General features: G+C 43.8%; 2 protein-coding genes and 1 long non-coding RNA gene across 3 annotated transcripts; 2 read left to right on the top strand and 1 right to left on the bottom strand.

The window, feature by feature from the left end:
* Nucleotides 1-75: 75 nt before the first annotated feature.
* On the bottom strand, nt 76-2,840 carry LOC115191698 (NADH dehydrogenase [ubiquinone] 1 beta subcomplex subunit 6). The gene is made up of 4 exons (XM_029749542.1): nt 2,544-2,840; nt 2,120-2,212; nt 1,559-1,603; nt 76-232 (listed from the first exon to the last, which is right to left on the bottom strand). The coding sequence occupies exons 1-4, from the start codon at nt 2,721-2,723 to the stop codon at nt 167-169; spliced, it is 384 nt and encodes a 127-aa protein (XP_029605402.1). The 5' UTR covers nt 2,724-2,840; the 3' UTR covers nt 76-166.
* Nucleotides 2,841-7,892: 5,052 nt separating this feature from the next.
* On the top strand, nt 7,893-21,512 carry LOC115191696 (PRELI domain-containing protein 1, mitochondrial). The gene is made up of 6 exons (XM_029749541.1): nt 7,893-8,030; nt 9,428-9,641; nt 10,405-10,630; nt 12,311-12,424; nt 13,703-13,781; nt 20,983-21,512. The coding sequence occupies exons 2-6, from the start codon at nt 9,442-9,444 to the stop codon at nt 21,096-21,098; spliced, it is 735 nt and encodes a 244-aa protein (XP_029605401.1). The 5' UTR covers nt 7,893-8,030; nt 9,428-9,441; the 3' UTR covers nt 21,099-21,512.
* On the top strand, nt 15,600-18,493 carry LOC115191697 (uncharacterized). The gene is made up of 2 exons (XR_003877760.1): nt 15,600-16,382; nt 16,503-18,493. It is a non-coding gene; the product is annotated as an uncharacterized LOC115191697 (long non-coding RNA).
* Nucleotides 21,513-23,005: the final 1,493 nt, after the last annotated feature.

Below are 23,005 nucleotides of genomic sequence, written 5' to 3'. Positions count from 1 at the left end.
CGGATCTGATTTACTCAAATAAATGCAGCACTCTTTCACCCACATTCTTGTTCAAATATACATCTCTGACATGTATTAGTATTGTAAATATTATTTAATGACATAAAGTTTTTACAACAGGGCAGGGACAAAAAGACATTGTGCAATTCTTTCAACTGTGTCTTCTTCAGTGGTGACCATGGCTCTCTGGGAGGTCAGGAACAAACTCTCCCGTCTCCAAGATGGTGTCGCCCTGAACACAGACAGGGAAAATGTACAGATAATGAAAGAGTCAGTTGCTAGATGTCCCTACTCTTTCATTACAAGGTCTAGGAAAGCGGTCTGGGAATCCAGGGCTTTGGTGGTCAATTGTAGCTCAGTTGGTAGAGCATGACTATTGTAACGTTCGATTCCCAGGACTGCGCATATGCAAAATTGATGCACGCATGACTAAGTCGCTTTGGGAAAAAGCATCTGCTAAAATACATTTTGTGTTACCGTAGTAGGCCACAATTGCAGTGCAGTTTATATATAAGCTGCACTGCAATTCAGTTCTTTACTGTAAACTGCCAAAGTGCACAATTGTGTCACATGCATGTGTAAATAAATCTATAAGCAATAAATCACATTTTACTGGTCACATATACACATGTTTAGCAGATGTTAATGCGAATGTAGCGAAATGCTTGTGCTTCTAGTTCCGACAATGCAGCAATATCTAACAAGTAATCTAGCAATTCCCCAACAACTACCTAATACACACATCTAAGTCTGATATCCAGTAGTTCTTCCCAGCTGTAAGTAATAACACTTAAGATTTTCTGGGCTAACAATGTAAGAAATAATACATAAAAAAACAAAACACTGCAAAGTTGCCTAAGAACTAGAAGTGAGGCGACCCTCTCTGGTCGGCGCCATCTTGTCCAATCATCAAGACAAAAGGAAAGGGGGATACCTAGTCAGTCGTTCAACTGAAATGTGTTCAACTGAAGTGTGTTCAACTGAAGTGTGTTCAACTGAAGTGTGTTCAACTGAAGTGTGTTCAACTGAAGTGTGTTCAACTGAAGTGTGTTCAACTGAAGTGTGTTCAACTGAAGTGTGTTCAACTGAAGTGTGTTCAACTGAAGTGTCTTCCGTATTTAACCCAACCCTTCTGCCCACCCACTGGGTACAGATGGCAGTTCAACATCTACTTTTGATTTACATTTGGTTGAGTTGTCAACTAATATGAATTCATTGTGAAATCAACCAAAAATGTCACCCAGTCATTTAGGTTAAAAGTTGGGTGAAAAAAAATACAAAATTCCCTTACGTTAATGACTTTTGCAAAACCAATCAGTTTTCCTTGTTGACATTTACATTTTTCAATTGAAATGACATGGAAACAATGTATGTTTCAACCTGTTTTTGCCCAGTGGGCAGTGAATCCACTGTAACACTAAGAGACAGTTCACAGACACAGATTAATCGTAGTCTGGACTAAAAAGCACTTACAATAGAGATTCTTCATTGTATGTGCTTTTTACATCCAGGACTAGGCTTAATCATGTTCCTATAACAACACATAAGATGTACTTACAGGGAACAGTCTGGGCTTCAGCTCCACGATGCCATAGGGCTTTTTCTGTGACAAACACACAAGCAGGACAGGTCAATGTTTTAGATTGAATTGAAGACTCTTCTATGACACATGCATGATACAACTTTTAATAGAGCAGGTATAGTGAATGAACAACAACACACAGGGCTAAAAACTGCAATCCACTACTGTATAATAACATTTCATAAATCGGAGCACAATAAACCTTGAACAGCCAGGGTCAAACACATTATCAGTCCTCTTGAACATTAGGTCTCAGCCTTTTAAATCAAGACCAGTCTGTCTTGGTAGTAGGTCAGGGGAAAGCATTAGCAATGCTGATTTTTGAGTGACACAGCCTGGCATTTCATGTTTGATTTAGAGCTGGGAGGCCTGGTGTTATGAATTTAACCAATTAGGCCTGTGAAGTGGTTGGAAGAATCCAGGTGGAGTCTGGTTGGGCCAAAATCCTCTTACACTCCAGGAACAGGTTTTCCTAACAACATCACTACATGAATGAAAAGACAACATTATTGTTGGTGTTGAATTGACTGAACTTACAGCAACATGATACTTCACGTAATAATGCACAACCCAGGCAGGGATCAGCAACCGGGTCAAGGCGAACACTCCACCAGTGTAGGCTTTGTAGGTCTGGAAAGAGAGCAACACAAAGGGGACGTGATGCCAGTAGCTATGTTACATTCAGGTTGGCTGTGACACAGATGACTGGCATCACACCAAGCATGAGAATACTAGTCAACCAGTCTGTCACGAGCGTCAACATGCAACTATGTGGCTATGGTAACTAGTGACGACCCATGCAACTGGCTAGGCTAGCTAGTAAACAGTAACACCGACGTCTCAAAACAAAAACATAGCACGTAGCTATCACAAATACTAGCTAGTTAGTCATTCTAATCCAATTCACACAGCGTTGTTCGTTGAGATATATTAGAATGAAATTGCAAAATGATGAACTCACGTAAAGCCTCCACAGGGTCTTCGGTTCCAGAAAGCCAGCCCAGAATTTTGCCACCGGCCCGGGGGCTGTCTTTGGCAGCACCGGCTCTCTGGGACTGAGCTCTTGGTCCTTCAGCCATTTCCTCCTGAGGTTTGAAATCTGCTCTACGCGGAGCTTTTCGTCTGCTGTGTAACCAGTCATGATTAAGAAGAGCTAGTTCTTATTTTCTTGATATTCAACTTCACTACAATGACACCATGGAGGACACAGCCAAAACTCATGAAGAAGAAAACAGTCAACGACAACTGTAACTACTTCCCCCCTTGGCTGAGTGTGTGAGTGACATCTACGGGGCTGGAGGAGGAAACAAAACAGGGAATATTTATCATCACTGATTTCTCTGATACATTGTGCAAAATATGCTACACACAATTGCTTACTAAATGTTTTACATTCATCCAAAATGAAGGAAACTCTGTATTATGTATCCATATGCTTTTTACTATAATGGTAAATGCCTTGTCATAAACAGTAAATGATAATGAGTTTTCTGTTTGGATGTGGTTGCAGCATTATAAACTGGTGTCACCATATGGCCATTCTACCACTGTCCCCAGGGCATAAGCAGGTCCTCAATCAATTGTATTTTATAAAGAGCTTTTTACACCAGCAGTTGTCACAAAGCGCTTACAGATACCCAGCCTAAAACCCCAAAGAGCAAGCCATGCAGATGTAGAAGCACAGTGGCTAGGACAAACTGTAAAGTGTGAAATCTTAGCTATCATCAAACATTATTGCTCCAGAGGGCTTTTTCAATCATTAGTCATTACACTTAAAATACAAGCTGAAATGTTTGACATAGTTATAATCTGATGTATTATCAATAGTTAGTGATACAGTATAGTCAACTGTCTTGATCATCAATTTGTTAAGCAAACTATATCAATGTCTTCTGAAATATAGTGGACTTTATCAACACATCCACAAAATCATTCCTTCGTATGTGATGCAGAGTGTAACAGAGTAGATCAACTAGTGTGTAAGTTGCCATCAATACATAAATCAATGAACAGAAATAGTGTGTTCTCCTGACAGTAGTACTACAGCCAAATATATTTGAGTGTTCCCTCCATTCCCCGTACTGGGTTGTAAATGAACACCCAGTCTTTGGCTTACAACATGAATATTTTCTGATGACAGACAGTGTCGAAATACTCAAGACATGAAAAATATGAAAAATACGGATGTTTTATGTCACTCATCAAATAAAACCACTGACATGCCCATCTGAAATGTCTCTCTTTTCTTATTATAATTATGAATTTATTTCCAACTGACCATTGGCTTTTATATTCCAAGTACAGAGGACATAAAAGCTTGACGTAAACCCTGTTTAAAGTGGACTTTTCGCCATTGAAACTGATGTGTGTTGTCTTTGCATTTGGATCTGATTGAAATAAGATCTACTCCAAATCAGATACGCTGTGACGGCTTTACATGTGTACAGAACGCGCCGAAGCATAAATCAATAGTGATTTATTTTAGTAGCATATCATAAGAATTGGCATCATCCAACGAAAAATATGCATCAGTCCTGTCTATGAAATGCATTGGGAATTGTTTTTAAACCAGAGTAATTTAAATTACACAGGCCCCAAATGATGCATCATTAACAGTGTCATCTGCAGAGATAGTTTCGTAAACTGATAAGCCTTTCAACAGAGTCCATGAGGATTTGCACAATATAGACTTATATCAGGCGGAATTCCGAGGCCACCAAGTGTACAGTAATCCAACCTGCAGCTTCTATCTAAACCACACACTAATAAAATGTCTTTGGTGCAACCTAACCCAAGTGTTCCGTTCTTTGCAGGAAGTTGGCACTCGCCACGGTGAGTGCCAAAGAAACCACAGAAGGTTGACGAGAGCGGACACAACCCCAATAGCAGTTAGATTAGGAGAATGGCCCCTCCACCTTTATCAGTGTATGTCTCCTCTGTGTGTGTACAGCTTCTCTATGAGAAGTATATATATATATATATCTTACTTTTGGACTTTGACTCTTACAGCATATTAGGAAAAAGTGAAAAAAATAAAAGGTTTGATGCAGATGTAGGATCTTTATTTGATCACCCTGTTGCAGGAGAACGTTCCTGCAATGCAGGAAATTAAAAACTTGTGGTGTATGTGAGGTTTAAAAAGGCTTCTGAAGTTTGTAATTTCCACTTTGAAATTTCAGACTTGATGTGTCAACCCCTACAAAAATGTCCATTAATTATAATCCACATAATAATTCTAATTTCCTCTTGCTGCAGGATATTTTCCTGCTGTAGCAAACTGTCTCAAATTAAAGATCCTACATCTGTAGGTCAGAGTTGTTAGAGCGATACTGCCATTGACTTCAGAGTAAAGCATGATAAAGAAAACATTACAGTGGCAATCAAACCAGGCTCTCTTTAGTTGCATGAACATCAATGAACCCATGACCCTTTCAGTGTATTTTTCCAGAACATTTTGGTACCCCAAGGATGACTCCCCATGCACAAGCAAAGGGACATACCCAGTTTTGATTTACAGCAAGGGGCTGGTTTTGCTACCACCCTTCTATCAAGTATCACTCAAATACGAGACCATTGAAGGACCATCTCCGACTCCCCCATATGCATCAGACAGCACTGGGGGAACTGGCGTTCTCCTCTCTCACTAGTAGAATCTTGACCGATGTCCTTTACAGTGTTGTTGGGTCAGCCAGGGGTTCCGGTAAAAAAAAAACCCATCTTCCCTTGAAATGGGGGTCAGGACATACCCGGAAGCCATTTAAATCAAAGTCCAGAATTAGGTTCATAGGAGGTATCGTCATCTCTTGGACCAAGGTTAGACCCAGAGAGCTGAACTCCTTCTCTATATATTTGTTTGTGGTTTGGGTAAGGCACACTGTGTCTCTTGGCTAGAACCACAGAGCAGATGGAAGTGTTCGGGATGACTTTCATTCCACCTCTAGTAAGTCAGATCCCGTTTTAAAGGGTACATGTCCATCTTCAACCTCCCTAGACTGTCTCCAAACTCACAACCAACCACAGTTATATCTAGACAGACTTCATCAGGCGATGCAGCACAGACCAACTATACCCAGCCTTTCCATTGAATGAAGAATTCATAAAATATGAACAGAATTGAAGCCGAATGAACCTTTTACAGAAAGCTGAGTCCTTGCCTAATTATTTAACCCATTGTCTTACAAACCGTGGGAATAAGTCAAGGCTTATTGATTATTATCATCAAGATATAAAATTCCTTTAACAATTGCAAAGGAAAACTGCAATTGACTATTTGACAGGGGAAAGTTCATACTTCAGTGAATATGGCAGTTGCTTACCACCATTTGTTATGAAGTGGAGAAGGTAAGTACAACCCAAACTAGTGCTGTGTAATAGCTAAGAAAGAGAGTTGAAGGCATGACATGCCTGGTTGTTTGAAAAGTGTGTTAATTAGATACTCAATGCCATTTGAGTGATCGACAGCTTGCATGCGCCCGACATATCCCGTCATGTGAGTGGCTTCCAGAAGTCTTGTGGTGCTACACATGTTACTGCGGCATTCATTTACCATGATGTTGTGACGTGTGCTCATTCACTATAAAAGCAATCATCTCCTGCTGGGACAGTTTATCCTTGTACCACTGTAGTAGGGGGCTTTCCTGTATGTGGGGAGGTCACAGATTGGTTTGGGCTGGATTTGGGATGAGAATGTATTGCTGTATTGAGATCTCTTTTCTACTATTATGTCCTAACCTATCATGGTAGATTTTACCAGCTTTATTTCTGTATTGATTTGTGTACACCAACAGACTCTGGAATACAGTGTTACAAGAGGACTGTGAGGAGTGTACCATCTCGAAGTGAGCGAACTCAGTGAAGTGGAGGGCTGGACACCATGAGGGTCGACGACATTAACCACCGCACGGGGATGGTGGTAGCCATCAGCAGCCCTTTACTGTTCTTCGGCTTCATGTTCACCATGTCGGGCATGAAGGGAGAGACCCTGGGCGGGATCCCTCTCATCGCCATTGGACCTGCCATCTGCCTCCCAGGGGTGGTGGCTATCGTTCTGGCTAACCGAACCAACGGCTGCACCAAGTTCCCCACCCGGCGCCAATGTCTCAACTGCCTCTGTCGCAAGTGTAGGAGGAGGAAGCAGATGCCTAGAACCAAAGAGTCTTCCAGGGTGGCCAGAGACTCAGAGGAGCCTGATGGGAACAAGAGGGCTGAGGCTGAGACTGGGTATAGATCTGGGGCTGGAGCAGACTGCATCCATTACCATTACAACAGTGAAAGAGTCTGGTCATCTGATCAATAAAGCGAACCAAATCATGATGAGGTGCGACACTACCCAGCTAGTGCCTTGATGGCCATGGCAGGTGTCTCTAACTACAGTATCTATGATAGTAAGTCCTACTCTATGGACAGTCACTGTGGGGCCTATAATAGTAAGGTGCATCATGTGCCTCAGCAGCAGCAGGACAGTTTTGTGGTGTACTACGAGGGAGGCTTCTCTCCGTACGGACCCTGTTACTGCTACATCAAACCCAGAGATTTTATGTGGGGCGTAGAGACTGTGGTCTAAGTGTGGATACTGAAGCCTACTGGGGAAACCCTATTACTGGAACTATTACTGTAAACTACTAAATCTATTTAGGTGTACCTGGGACATGAATAGTAAGCCTGTTTATCTTACAGATAAATAATACTGCAGTACTAATGTTGAAGCAGTTAACATAAGAAAGACATTTGCAGTTTCTTGAATGAATTGTATGTTGCCTATTTATTTTGGATTTTTCTTTCATATTGTATAAATATTTAATAATCTAAATGGGCATTTACATTTGCACTATTTTATATATTGTTGTCTTAATGATCAAGTATCTATTATGTATCATATTCAACAAAATCCATTTAATGCATTGCTGTGTTTGTGGTATAGTTACTAAATGAAGAAATAATGAAACGTTTTTGTGATTACATCTGCCCAGATGATGCACAAATCGACGTGAATCATGCAAATAGTTCAATCTGCACATTACAAACCTGTTAGAGACCACTAGAAGGGGAAATACCACTGCCAATGTACTGTAGAGGCTACTAAAAACAAATTATTAACAGTTTGGATGTGAATTATTACCTTGCATTATTTTAAAATGTAAACATCTCCAAGAACAGACAAATAACGAAAGATATTCATGTTATAAAAAGTATACAGTATGATAATGTATCTTCATGGGCACGGTTTTCACCAATGAAGTCCAATAGAAGAAGAGAGTTGTAGTGCTATAATGAATATTCATTCTTAAAGCGGTGCATTGTTGGATACTACACATGCCATTTTTGGACTGGGTAACTTCCGATTCAATGACGACTGCTGTTACGCTACTATCAAAATAGGGAACATGACGGAGGAAATGTAACTATTGGTGTACTGAAAATCCCCATAAATGCTGCGATAGTATATCAGGTATGTGAACAGTAAATACTTGCCATAGTCCAGCACAGTTTGATAACTTGTTACCCTGATATAATCTGTCTTGAGGAATTAGCTAGCTAGCTAAGCTACTCATGCTAACAAGTAACAAAACGATAGCTACATTTCACCATGTGAAACTGCTAAAATTATGTCAGTAAGCTAGACAAACCCGTATAGTAGCTAATTACTACCTAGCTAATAACTTAACTTAGCTAGCCTTCATAATTGTGCATGAATTGAGTGTTTTTGCCAGCTAGGTTGCTTGATAGCACGATCGTGCCATGCCACTTCAGTCAATGTGACATGTTCCACAAAGACCAGCACGCGCAATCCAGACAAGTACATTGTAAAGGGAACTATGTGCTTGGCAATGTAGCTAAGTATTCATAGAACAAGATTAATTTTAAAACCGGTATGCTTTGTCGATTGAATGATGGTTGTCACTCGTTACCACAGCCACAAAGTCAAAATTGGCTATATCGTAAAAATTAATGAAAGCAAAAATGTTATTTTTGGTCTTTAAATTTAAGGTTAGTCTTAAGGTTAGCAGTGTGGTTAAGTTTAGGGTAAAGCTTAGATTTTAAGAAGATAATTTGTAGGAATAGGCGGGGTTAAGCGATAATTATGACTTTGTAGCTGTGGTAACTAGTGAAGACCTCTTGTGCCAATCGTCATCTAACGTCACAACTGTCACATGTTGCAGGGGGCCACGTTATTTCCCATGCAACCTGAGCAATGTTCTTTCTCCCCTTGTACGGTATGTGACTGAATCTGTGACAGGTCTATTAAAGCGAATGATGATACCCCACATGGTATACCATACCTGTGTGTATTTGACCCAGCTGTCAGGAGATACTAAGCTAGGTACTTTTACACAGTACATCCTATTTTGTGGGACGGGCAGCAGGTAGCCTAACGGTTAAGCACATTGGGTCAGTAACTGTAAGGTCAATGGTTAGAATCCACGAGCCGACTAGGTGAAAATCTGCCAATGTGCCCTTGAGCAAGGCACTTAGCCCTAATTTCTCCTGTAAGTCGCACTGCATAAGAGTCTGCTATATGACTAAAATGATTGAAGCTGTAGCTAGCCAGTAGTAGCTACAAACCTAGAGCAGAGCAACATAGCTTTTTGGTTCTGTTTTGAACACATACAGTATCTGATGTTATCAGACCTACATGTAGCTGAGATAAAGGGCTCAGTGCTATTATACCTGTTATCCTGAAATACCCCTCTCTCTCCACCTCTCTTCCTCACCAGGGTTCAGTGCTATTATACCTGTTATCCTAAAATACCCCTCTCTCTCCACCTCTCTTCCTCACCAGGGTTCAGTGCTATTATACCTGTTATCCTAAAATACCCCTCTCTCTCCACCTCTCTTCCTCACCAGGGTTCAGTGTGTGGATGGAGTCAGTAGCACCTGAGAGCACCCAGCATAGTTATCACAGACAGGACAATCCGAAGAAGTCCGCGTTCAGACCAACAGCCTGCACATCGGCAGGCAGGGGGAGAATGGTCAAGTACTTCTCTAACGACGTAGACATCAGGACCTCATGGGACCATGTTGTCTCTGCCTTCTGGCAGAGGTATCCCAACCCATTCAGGTACAGGACCTCGCGCTGACCCGCTTTTATGGCGGATGCCTCAATGATTTGGTGAGAAGGGCTATGCCTATTTTCCATTGAGTCACAAACTCCAGACCCATGGAAAACCTGTGTGCTTTCTCCTACTATCAGCTGTGAATTTGCACAAACGGCACCAACCATCACTCTATAACCAAATGTGTTTTTGTAAAATGTTCAGTGGACATTGTTACAAGTAGTCCTTATGCTTGTCCCTGTACAGTTTAACTTTGCAGTCATTGTTTTGTTTGATATACATTCTAAAGTCTCAGCATCATTATGTTACTGTGGAATTGCCCTACTCTCAATCACAATGAGATTATGGTGTCTGACACTGTTACAAGTTTAGAAAAAACAGTGAGAAGATTTATTAAGATGGAGAACTGAGAATGACCACAGTGGAGAAGTGATACCAGCTTTGTCAGATCAGAAGGAAGTGACTTAGTCAAGTGCTTCATTTTGTTTGTATTGCTACTATCTGCTCTGTATTTAACCCAGACATCTTTCCTTTTATTTGAGTACCTGATTCAAGGTTTGTATTCGATTGCTAATAATCAAATACAAGTACTTGAAATGTACAAATCTGCAACTATTTAGCAGGTTAAATTCAGAAGTACTGACAATGTTCAAATTTGTTTGTGGAGTATGTCAAGTGTCATAAATGTTATTTTCAGTTGTCTGAACAACTAGTAATTGGACCAACTGATGGCATACCGCCAACATTGTGTGTGTTCCCGTGCATCAGCACCCATGTTCTCACGGAGGACGTGGTGTTCCGAGAGGTGACGGTGGACCAGCGGCTTCTCTCCAGACGCCTGCTCACCAAGACCAATCGAATGCCTCGCTGGGCCGAGTTCCTCTTCCCCTCCAACCTCTCACGCTCCGTCTACATCGTAGAGGACTCCGTCGTCGACCCGGTCACCAAGAACCTCACCACGTACACCTGGAACCTCAACCACACTACGTTAATGGTGAGGTACGCCCCGACTTATGCTCCATTCCGAATCGACCCCTAGCCCCTACACCAAGAAGTGGCTAGGGAGTAGGGGCTAGGCTTCGATTTGGAACCCAGGGATACTGGTTCCCACAGCTTAGTGGTTGGAGCATGGTGCTTGCAACACCAAACGTGTGGGTTTGACACTCATGCCAGTCACATGTAGTTCATGTATGTGTTTGTTAGTATGTGTAGGTTTCTCTCTGTTTTACTAGGTTGGTGTGTCCTTTCACAGTACACTGACTCAACACCGTGGAGTATCTTGTATTTGTTAGAAATCCGTGTTCTATCTTTAGGAGATAGTATCAGCACCACCACCAGACAGAGGAACACGCTGGGTTTCCCCTACTGCGTTTAGCTGCGGCGCAGCTAAAAAAAGGAAAGACTGACACTATTAGTATTGACTAAGATAAGAATGTATCTACGCATTAGCACACAGCCTACTATTGAACAGAGACTTTGATATGCACGTCTACATGAAAACTGCTGTCCAAATAAAGTGTTATTATTGCATATCTTTAGATACGGAATGAAAGATCTTTTCCTCAACGGTTTAGGCTAGGTTGGTTTCTGCCCCTTCATGACCTCCAGTGGTTGACCTATATTACAGCCACAAGACATTGACAAGAAAGTGCCCTCTGCGTTGCCCCGCCCCCCTGAGAGACTGGCTTGTTTACTGGTCGCGCTTGTTTGTTTTCTCTAGCAACCGACCGTCTCCAAGCCTACAGCACAATGAATATACTGTTTTCCAGAGAAATTCCTTCATGTTGATACCCACAAGGTTTTCCATTGTATATAATTTGTGACATTTTGTAAAAAAAAAAAAAAAAGAGAACGGCAACATTTCTGCAGTCTGGCTGGATATTGGTTCAGACTGGTAAACCCTTGACTAGAGACACAGACGTGAAATGTATTGTTGGTGGTTTTCTGTTTCTCAGGGACCTGGTTTGTTGGATAAGAAAGATGACGTTGTGTAACCAGGGTGGGTGGATATCTCATGGTTTACGTCTCTACGAGAGTCGGAGTTCACTCTCCATTCTACGGTTAGCAATAGACAAGGCTTTAATGTGAGAGACTAAATGAGACACTTTATCTCACCATACCTGGTCAATGTCAACTAGACCTACACTACAATCATGCACAGACCTTTTTATGATTCAACCAGCACTTTGTTCATCCCCTTCCCACTTTGTATTCATCTCAAGATCGCCAACACTTGATGTCTATCGATCAAGATATATGGTGCTGTCAACTTGATGGATGAGCAGAGAGGAGCGCCATAAGGAACACACCCACACCCCACCAGATTATGCCCGCCGTCTAGTTAACGCAAAGCGTTGTGGCGGCGTGCTAGCGAGCGCTGTCTTGTTTTGATTCCACTTGACGGCAGCTGAAGGAGAGGATGACTCATATCACTAGACAGATGGAACAACTTTGTAATCATCTCCAAGATCATATTTCGGAACAAAATGTCAGACTCTTCTAAAACATTTATTATCGCACGCAACCAGTGACTCAAAATGAAGTGGAATTCATAACTTGTTCTTCGTTCATTTTGCATTGAAGTTGTTTGCTTCTTTATGTATTGTGCCCTATAGTTGAGGGCAGCAAACCAACACCACCTGGTTAACAACCCTCTTCCCCCATCCTCTCCTAGACGGTGGAGGAGCGCTGCGTGTTCCAGCAGTCAGAGGACCGGCCTGCCTTCACGCTGCTCAGACGAGAGGCCTGGATCTCTTCTGGAGTCTACGGCTTCTCCAGACCTATCCAGGTACAGCACAGATGTCGTACAGAACAGCCACAGCGCAACAGAAAACACCCCCAGACCAGCTATAGGACGGCACAGCCCCAGACCAGCTATAGGACGGCACAGCCCCAGACCAGCTATAGGACGGCACAGCCCCAGACCAGCTATAGGACGGCACAGCCCCAGACCAGCTATAGGACGGCACAGCCCCAGACCAGCTATAGGACGGCACAGCCCCAGACCAGCTATAGGACGGCACAGCCCCAGACCAGCTATAGGACGGCACAGCCCCAGACCAGCTATAGGACGGCACAGCCCCAGACCAGCTATAGGACGGCACAGCCCCAGACCAGCTATAGGACGGCACAGCCCTGTATGGAGTCTACATCCAGGACTAAAGTAATGTTCGAAGCAGACTTAGGTTCAAATAATTTGCTTTCTTTCAAATACTTTGAGAGTTTGATTGAGCCTGTCTGGGGTGCCAAATGAGTTTGGTTTTGGGACTACTCCATTGGTGACATTGCGCCAATCAAGCTCAAACAAGTGCAGCTAAATTATTTGAATGGATAACAAATACTATTTGAACCCAGGTCTGATGGCTATTGAATACATCCACGTATACGAGGCTCAGAGGACCACTACACTACAGCAAAATAGTTCAAGTACCTCAGGACAGACGACCCCTTTTCATCACCAAAGCCATGACCCGTTTAATGGGAGCAGATATTAAATAGCAGCAGTACATTTGCATTTGTAGCCTGGGAAATCAATTTGAAGGATCTGCTTGCGGTCGTTGTTGGACACCTATGAGAACATACATATATATAATCCATCTATAACAAAAGCCCAGTCTGAGTTGAAAAACAGATTTTCCCTTAAGTTCGACCCAGATATTTGGTCGACAAATCTAAGAGGCCCACATAAGTATTTTCCACCTCAGCAAGCTAGGCATTCTGTCTCTCTCTCTCACACACACGCGCGCGCACACACACACACACACACACAGAGGGTTTATAGGGTCGAATAATGCACAAGAGGAAAAGTGTGTCTGCAGATGCCAAAACAAAGAAATGGTCATCTTCCACCAGGAATGTTTTCTACGCAAGGGTAGAAAATTATTATTATTATTATTAGCAGTGTGTGCTAGCCTTGACTACCCCTAGAGAGAGAAAGGGAAGTCTAGATGACGGGAAAGAGAGAGAACGAGAGATGAAAGAGAGGGGGGGAAAGTACACTGCTGTTCATGTCTCCACCATTTAAACCCTGCTGTTTCCTGTCATGTCCGTCTGTTCTGTTCCCCAGGAGTTTGGCTTGGCCCGCTTCAAGAGCAACCAGGTGAAGGCCATGAAGGGCCTGGAGTACGCTCTGTCTAACTTACACAGTACGTACTGAAGTAGGAGGAGGAGGAAACCAAACAACTTTATTTCTGGGATTTATGTGGTTGGAGGCGATGGGCAAAATTTTTTTTAGAGGGAAAAAGTTATATTTTTGGAGATTGGTGCTTTCCGTCATATTTTCCACATTACAAAGTACCAAAAAGTCTGTCAAAGTCTACTCATGGCTGATTGCCGTGGTCTGAAGTGAAGTCGTGAAATTAATCACAGCTCCCACCCACCAATCAACTCTAACCCTCCCATCATGCCTTCTCTGTCTCCTGAAGTGTAACACACACACACACACACACAGTCGTCCGTGGATAATCAGGCCGTGATAGCGTCGCCAGACGGACGCGTCTCTTGAAGTCCTTCGCCGAGTGGAGTGATACGGCGATAATGATTACTGATTTACTGCATGTCTGAGTATGGCCATGTTCTCGTCTCGGAGATATCCCTCCCTAAAGATTGACACCTACAAGTTCCCACTCTCCTAATTGAACGAGTCCGGTTGAGTCACTGATTCAACCGTTTGTCTATGTTCAGAGGCTGAAAACATCCCATGTGATTAGCTTAAACCGTATAGTCACAGACCAGTGTTTTGTCCCACGCGTTACGTGACTGCGCCATATGCCACAGGGCCTTCAGAAAGGATTCATTACCCCTTCATTTATTCCACATTTTGTTGTGTTACAGATGGAATTCAAAATGGATTAAATATATAGTTTTTCCTCAACCATTTACACACAATACCCCATAATGACAAAGTGAAGACATATTTAGACATTTTTGCTAATTTATTACAAATGAAATACATATCTTATTTACATAAGTATTCACACCTCTGAGGTCAATACTTTGTATGACTTTGTAGCACCTTTGGCAGCGGTTACAGCTGTGAGTCTTTCTGGGTAAGTCACTAGGAGCTTTCTACGCCTGGATTGTGCAACATTTGCCCATTATTCTTTTCAAAATTCTTCAAGCTCTGTCGAATTAGTTGTTGACCATTTTCAGGTCTCTCTGCAGATTTAAGTCGAAACTGTAACTCGGCCACATTCATTATCTTCTTGGTGAGCAACTCCAGTGTAGAATTTGGCCTTGTTTTAAGTTATTGTCCTGCTGAAAGATGAATTCCTCTCCCGGTGTCTGGTGCATGGCAGACTGAACCAGGTTTTCCTCTAGGATTTTGCCTGTGCATCTTTGTTGTGACTGGGTGTATTGATACACCATCCAAAGTGTAATTAATAACTTCACCATGCTCAAAAGGATATTCAAAGATATTTTTGTTGTTGTTGCCATCTACCAATAGGTGACCTTCTTTGCGAGTCATTGGAAAACCTTCCTGGTCTGTGGTTGAATCCATGTTTAAATTCACTACTCTACTGAGGAACCTTATAGATAATTGTATGTGTGGGGTACAGAGATGAGGTAGTTATTCAAAAAAATCATGTTAAACACTTATTGCACAAAGAGTGAGTCCATGCAATTTATTGTATGACTTGTTAAGCACATTTTTACTCTTGAACTTAGTTGGGCTTGTCATAAATGGGGTGGCAGGGTAGCCTAGTGGTTAGAGCGTTGGACTAGTAACCAAAAGGTTGCAAGTTCAAATCCCTGAGCTGACAAGGTACAAATCTGTCGTTCTCCCCCAGAACAGGCCGTCATTGAAAATAAGAATTTGTTCTTTACTGACTTGCCTAGTTAAATAAAGGTAAAATAAAAATAAATGGTTTGAATACATTTCAGCTTTTATTTGTAAAAATTCCACTTTGACATTATGGGGTATTGTGTGTAGGCCAATGACAAACTCTCCATTTTAATAATATTTGAATTCAGGCTGTAACAACACTTGAAAAAGTCAAGAGGTGTGAATAATTTCTGACTGCCCTGTATGTCAAACATCAGTTCATAACAGATAATCACAGCTGTCCAATGTTTGGCAATGACGATGGTAACCATGACGGTGGTAACCATGACGGTGGCGAGGCCTGCGTTCTGTCTGACATTGTCCTAGTGTCACACTGAGGCAGCAGACTAGACACACACCTCAAAGACTTATAGGACATATTTCCATTGTTGTCTTTGTCCCCTCTGTCTGTGTTCATCATGCTTTCATTACACTGGACTAGGTCTCAGGTTTATTGCGATGGTAAGTACAGTACTAGGGTCTGTCACTACAGCTGGACGAGGTATCAGGTTTATTATGGTGGTCAGTACAGTACTAGGATCTGTCACTACAGCTGGACTAGGTATCAGGTTTATTATGGTGGTCAGTACAGTACATGGGTCTGTCACTACAGCTGGACTAGGTCTCAGGTTTATTATGGTGGTCAGTACAGTACTAGGGTCTGTCACTACAGCTGGACTAGGTATCAGGTTTATTATGGTGGTCAGTACAGTACTAGGGTCTGTCACTACAGCTGGACTAGGTATCAGGTTTATTATGGTGGTCAGTACAGTACATGGGTCTGTCACTACAGCTGGACTAGGTATCAGGTTTATTATGGTGGTCAGTACAGTACTAGGGTCTGTCACTACAGCTGGACTAGGTCTCAGGTTTATTATGGTGGTCAGTACAGTACTAGGGTCTGTCACTACAGCTGGACTAGGTATCAGGTTTATTGTGGTGGTCAGTACAGTACTAGGGTCTGTCACTACAGCTGGACTAGGTATCAGGTTTATTATGGTGGTCAGTACAGTACTAGGGTCTGTCACTACAGCTGGACTAGGCATGGCTACGATCCAATATCCATACTATTGTACCATTTGTCCAATACAGACTGTCTGAAGTGGATCCCTGTGCCCTATAGAGTGCACTACTTTAGCCCTATGGGCCCTGGTCAATAGTAGTGCACTGCACTATGTAGTATATAAGATGCCATTTCAGACAACCATAGCTTCCTCCTAAATGGTATGCTTCAAATCAAAGTTTATTTGTCACGTGCGCCGAATACAACAGGTGTGGATATTGGATCAGAGCCATAGATCTGTGACACCTTCGTCCCAACCCCTTGCTGGGGGATGTCACATGTCTGTCTGGTAGTAGCTTCTGTAGCCACTAGGCAGCCATTTCTAGAACAATCTCTAGTATCCACAGTAGTTGAGGAACAATGCAGTCCAGTCATAATTCCCTTTGGCATCAATGTGGACAGACACCAGCTATTCTAGAGCATTAGATCCTGTATTGTGCTTATCTGTAGCTGCTGCAAATACTGTGTACAAAACATTAGGAACACTTTCCTTATATTGAGTTGCAACCCCCTTTGCCCTCAGAACAGCCTCAATTTTTCGGATCATGGACTATAAGGTGTCGAAAGCATTCCACAGGGATGCTGGCCCATGTTGACGCCAATGCAAACTGTTGAAAGTGGAAAATCCCAGCAGCGTTGCAGTTCTTGTGCACCTGGCATATACTACCATACCTCATTCAAAGGCACTTCAATCTTTTGTCTTGCCCATTCACTCTCTGAATGGCACACACACAATCAGTTTCTCAAGGCTTCACCTATACTGATTTTGAAGTTGATTTAACAAGTGACATCAATAAGGGATTCACCTTGTCAGTGTGTTTCATGGAAAGAGCGGGTGTTCATAATGTTTTGTAGATTGTGTACTGTCATTTTTCCCCGGTTGATGCAAGTGTATGTAGGCTGAAGGAATTCTAACTTGAGATGAATGTCAAGGGGGATTTATTTTCATGAAAAATCTAGTTTAGCTGTGAATCATGTAGGTATGATTGAATCATATAGGTATGATTGAATCATATAGGTATGATTGAATCATATAGGTATGATTGAATCATATAGGTATGATTGAATCATATTCCACTCTAAATTGATTTCATGTCACTTCTGTGATATTTAATTCTCCTGTTCAGGCGACATGAACAAAGGAAATTTCTCGTTTCATGCGTTTTATTAATTCACTTACTTGGGGAATATAATATTTCCTCAGGGTGCAGACCCCCTGCCAGATCATTCACACATAGTGGAGGATCGTTCCTAGCGTTTAAAGCTTTACAGGGTCCCTTTATCTTAACACTTCGCACCGCTCTGCTTACCCAACCTCCCACTGTGCCCAACTTTTCAGTTAATTGGGCTCCACCGCCAGCTAGGCAGTGGCTCCGATACACGCCGCCAGCTAGGCAGTGGCTCCGATACACGCCGCCAGCTAGGCAGTGGCTCCGATACACGCCGCCAGCTAGGCAGTGGCTCCGATACACGCCGCCAGCTAGGCAGTGGCTCCGATACACGCCGCCAGCTAGGCAGTGGCTCCGATACACGCCGCCAGCTAGGCAGTGGCTCCAGTACTGTGAAAGGAGTCGGAGCAAGGATGATACAAAACTGAGAAATCGTCAAACAAGCATACCAGATATTCACGAAGGTTTGATCAAAGTCACGTGCGTCTGGAACGTCACCCTATCCACTATGTAGTGCACTACTTTTGACCAGGACCGATGGGGAGTAGGGTGCGATTTCAGACAGTGTGGTAGAAACAACCAGGACCACCTCCTGTCGTTGGCCAACATCAAAGGGGTTTTATTCATAACGGAGTGTGAGACTGCACGTATTTCTGTTGGTGTGTGTGCTAGAGACTATCCGACTGCATCGGTGTGTTTGCGACTGCATGCACACACACATCCGTTTGTGTGAAGCGACTAATCTTCCCTCCTGCCTGCATCTCCAGCCGCGAGGTTCGCGACAGCGTCCGAGAAAGAGAAGCGAAGAGAAAGAGAGCGAGGGTTGAGCTCAAAGAGCCCAGAGGAAAGATGTGGCTTTGTGTGGAGGCCTCAGAAGCCTTCCATCCCCCCCAGAGAGAGGGTGCTCTGGGGGTCAGCCAAGGCAGTCGGCCCTGGGAAGGGACCAGGGCTGTGGTTATTCTGGTCAGTGGCTCCAGACCTGCAGCTGGGCTGGGTTCAGTCAGAGGGAGACAGGGAGGAAGAGAGTGTTGTCATAGTTTCCCCCCCATTGTCTATGTAGTAGAACAGTACATGTGGTGCCATGAAGTCTTAGCCTGGCCTAGCATAGAACATCTTCCTCCCCTCATCCCTGTTCCCAGTACAGTTACTGTAGCTTCCTCCTCTCTCCTTGTCCCTGTTCCCAGTACAGTTACTGTAGCTTCCTCCTCTCTTTGTCCCTGTTCCCAGTACAGTTACTGTAGCTTCCTCCTCTCTCCTTGTCCCTGTTCCCAGTACAGTTACTGTAGCTTCCTCCTCTCTCCTTGTCCCTGTTCCCAGTACAGTTACTGTAGCTTCCTCCTCTCTCCTTGTCCCTGTTCCCAGTACAGTTACTGTAGCTTCCTCCTCTCTTTGTCCCTGTTCCCAGTACAGTTACTGTAGCTTCCTCCTCTCTCCTTGTCCCTGTTCCCAGTACAGTTACTGTAGCTTCCTCCTCTCTCCTTGTCCCTGTTCCCAGTACAGTTACTGCAGCTTCCTCCTCTCTCCTTGTCCCTGTTCCCAGTACAGTTACTGTAGCTTCCTCCTCTCTCCTTGTCCCTGTTCCCAGTACAGTTACTGCAGCTTCCTCCTCTCTCCTTGTCCCTGTTCCCAGTACAGTTACTGCAGCTTCCTCCTCTCTCCTTGTCCCTGTTCCCAGTACAGTTACTGCAGCTTCCTCCTCTCTCCTTGTCCCTGTTCCCAGTACAGTTACTGCAGCTTCCTCCTCTCTCCTTGTCCCTGTTCCCAGTACAGTTACTGCAGCTTCCTCCTCTCTCCTTGTCCCTGTTCCCAGTACAGTTACTGCAGCTTCCTCATCTCTCCTTGTCCCTGTTCCCAGTACAGTTACTGTAGCTTCCTCCTCTCTCCTTGTCCCTGTTCCCAGTACAGTTACTGTAGCTTCCTCCTCTCTCCTTGTCCCTGTTCCCAGTACAGTTACTGTAGTAGCCTCCTCTCTCCTTGTCCCTGTTCCCAGTACAGTTACTGTAGCTTCCTCCTCTCTCCTTGTCCCTGTTCCCAGTACAGTTACTGTAGCTTCCTCCTCTCTCCTTGTCCCTGTTCCAAGTACAGTTACTGTAGCTTCCTCCTCTCTCCTTGTCCCTGTTCCCAGTACAGTTACTGTAGTAGCCTCCTCCCTCTGTCCCATCTCTCCTTGTCCCTGTTCCCAGTACAGTTTGTCCCCTGAGCTAAGGTTCCTCTGGGCCACGTCACGCTATGCTGCCACTGACCCCATGTCCTGGAGACTGGAGGCTGGCCAGACTCAGTGGGCCTGACCAAGACACTTGTCTAGGTTTCTCTTGCTGGAGTCCCCAGCAGCTTTTTCTGAGTATCTTTCTCTCGCCCTCTTTGGATCTCTTTCCTTAACTTTCATCTTCGTCTTTCTTGGCCTGTGACTGGATCCATTGTGTGTGTGTGTGTGTGTGTGTGTGTGTGTCTCTCTCTTTCTCCCTCTCCTCCCTACTGGTCGCTCCAGATAGGATCGCTCAGCCTCAACAACCACTCCAAGATTGGCTCCTCTCCTCTCCGGCAGTCTAAATATTTTCCAGATGTTTGAAGTATCTGTTAGAAGCATTTGGATGGCCTCAGTGTTCACAACTCACACTGAAGAAGAGGAATGCTCTGCTTGTCTCTGTTGTGACGGTGGTAGTGTGTTGACTAGGAGACCTCTGAGGATGGTAGAGATCACCTTAACTCTAACCCCTATGTCTAAAATAGCCTTTTTTAGATGGAGGAAAGGTTATGATATTGTTTCACACACACACACGTGTAGAGAGGGCAATCACACACACACACACACACACACACACACTTGTTTTAAAATGTATTCCCAATCAAAATCCTATTTTCCTTAAACTTTTTAACCTTAACTCTAACCCTTAAGTCTAAAATAGCCATTTTTCCTTGTGGGGACCGGCAAAATATCCCCACTTGTCAAAAATGTTCCTTGTTTTGCTATCCTTGTGAGGACTTCTGGTACCCACAAGAATAGTGAAACCAAACCACACACACTGTTAGAGAGAATGCTGACCCAGGAAGAAACCCCTGAGCAGAAGACCTGCTGGCTGCCTCATGACAAAATCCCTGTTACCTGAGCCTTGTGATCTTTCCAACACACACACTTTTAGTCCCAGGATATCAAGTCTAAGTAATGTGGAGTTGTATTCATTCACTCCATGTTTACATGTTGGATTCATGGTAGCACCAGTTTTGGAACCGAGTTGGTTAGTTTACTGTATACACACTCACCCCATGTCTCTCTTGTCTTCTGCCCATAGGAGAGGCACCCCAGCGTCAGCCCTGCGTCCGGGACACAGTGAAGACTGCTACAGAGAAAGCCAAGACCCTGGCCTCGGCCGCCGCCCCACAGAAACAGCCCCAGCAGTACGTGTGACAACAGGGAACATCCACTGCTGCCGGCTGGAACCAGGACTGGGACACTGTGCACGCAGGGCAGGCACAAGCAACACATTCACATGCAACGCACAGGCTGGCCAATTCTGGTTTTTTTTCAGAGCTGATCTGATTGGTCAAAAGACCAATTTGTGAGGAAAAAACAAATCAGAATTGAGCTGCGCATGCACACACACTCATGCACACGCCTTTTCATTGACTGGAAGCTTGCTTGTATCAAGGTGTCGGTGTTCAATATGTCCATCTAAACCACTAACTAACAGCTCTGCTCCTCTGGGGTTAGGCTCTGCTCCTCTTGTTTTCATTAGCCTAGCATTAATACATCTCATGTACTGAGCCCCTGTCTGACCGCCTGCCACAACTTAGGGGCATGTTCAATAGGCACCAAACGCAAGAAAATGTTCTCAGAGGGAAACAGAGATACAAAAGTATGTGGACAGCCCTTCAAATTAGTGGATTTGGCCAATTCAGCCACACACGTTGCTTACAGGTGTATAAAACCAAGCACAGTCATGCAATCTCCATAGACAAACATTGGCAGTAGAATGGCCTTACTGAAGAGCTCAGTGATTTAACGTGGCACCGTCATAGGATGCCACCTTTCCATCAAGTCAGTGTCACATTTCTGCCCTGGTCAACGAAGTGCTGTTATTGTGAAGTGGAAACGTCTAGGAGCAACAACAACTCAGCCGTGAAGTGGTAGGCAACAAGCTCACAGAATGGGACTGCCGAGTTCCAAACTGCCTCTGGAAGCAACGTAAGCGCAATAACTGTTCGTCGGGAGCTTCATGAAATGGGTTTCCATGGCTGAGCAGCCGCACAAAAGCCTAAGGTCACCATACGCAATGCAAAGCGTCAGCTGGAGTGGTGTAAAGCTCGTTGCCATTGGAGCAGCGGAAATGCATTCTTTGGAGTGATGAATCACGCTTCACGATCTGACGGACGAATCTGGGTTTGGCGGATGCCAGGAGAACACTACCTGCCCAATGCAGAGTGCCAACTGTAAAGTTTGGTGGAGGAAGAATAATGGTCTGTGGCGGTTTATTGTTCGGGCCCCTTAGTTCCAGTGAAGGGAAATCTTAACTCTACAGCATGCAATGACATTCTAGACGATTCTGTGCTTCCAACTTTGTGACAACAGTTTGGGGAAGGCCCTTTCCTGTTTCAGCATGACAATGCCCCCATGCACAAAGCGAGGTTCATACAAAAACGGCCTGTCGAACTTCACTGGCCTGCACAGAGCCCTGACCTCAACCCCATCGAACACCTTTGGGATGAATTGGAACGCCAACTGCAAGCCAGGCCTAATTGCCCAACATCAGTGCCTGACCTCACTGGCTGAATGGAAGCAAGTCCCCGCAGCAATGTTCCAACATCTAGTGGAAAGCCTTCGCAGAAGAGTGGAGGCTGTTGTAGCAGCAAAGGGGACCAACAAATATAAATGCTCATGATTTAGGATGAGCAGGTGTCCACATACTTTTGGTCATGTAGTGTACTTTCTGAACTTGTCCAATAGAAACACCTTCTGTTGCAAAATGTTTTTATATGGTGTGCCATAATGAACACAACCCTGACTTCAGTAAGCTCTGGGACATATCTCTTGTGCACTGTCAGTGAGGCCTGTTTTGAAAAGCATAAAACGTGAAAAATCAGACATGCCAAATAACAGTGAAGGTACCAAGACAAGCTGAAGAAATAATAATGTTCCACAACACTGGATGTATGCTGGAGTTTGAGAGTTTATCATATAATATAAATAATTAGTAATTATTGTATTACCCTTCAACTGCGTCGTGCGACTGAATTTGTCAATGAGGTCTACGATTGATTTGTTGGATATATCAAGCGATATCAAATTAGGAATTTGACATTTACCAGGGACAGTTG

The sequence above is a fragment of the Salmo trutta genome, chromosome 4 (assembly GCF_901001165.1).
Source record: "Salmo trutta chromosome 4, fSalTru1.1, whole genome shotgun sequence".
NCBI classification, from domain to species: domain Eukaryota; kingdom Metazoa; phylum Chordata; class Actinopteri; order Salmoniformes; family Salmonidae; genus Salmo; species Salmo trutta.
This window is presented reverse-complemented; position numbering and strand designations above follow the sequence as displayed.

Coding starts and splice junctions, on each gene's coding strand:
- LOC115191698 (XM_029749542.1), bottom strand. CDS start 2,723: ATGACTGGTTACACAGCAGACGAAAAGCTCCGCGTAGAGCAGATTTCA. Junction 1,604..2,119: donor ACGTGAAGTATCATGTTGCT/GTAAGTTCAGTC, acceptor TGTTTGTCACAG/AAAAAGCCCTATGGCATCGT. Junction 233..1,558: donor TGAAGCCCAGACTGTTCCCT/GTAAGTACATCT, acceptor GTCTGTGTTCAG/GGCGACACCATCTTGGAGAC.
- LOC115191696 (XM_029749541.1), top strand. CDS start 9,442: ATGGAGTCAGTAGCACCTGAGAGCACCCAGCATAGTTATCACAGACAG. Junction 10,631..12,310: donor TCAACCACACTACGTTAATG/GTGAGGTACGCC, acceptor ATCCTCTCCTAG/ACGGTGGAGGAGCGCTGCGT. Junction 12,425..13,702: donor GCTTCTCCAGACCTATCCAG/GTACAGCACAGA, acceptor TCTGTTCCCCAG/GAGTTTGGCTTGGCCCGCTT.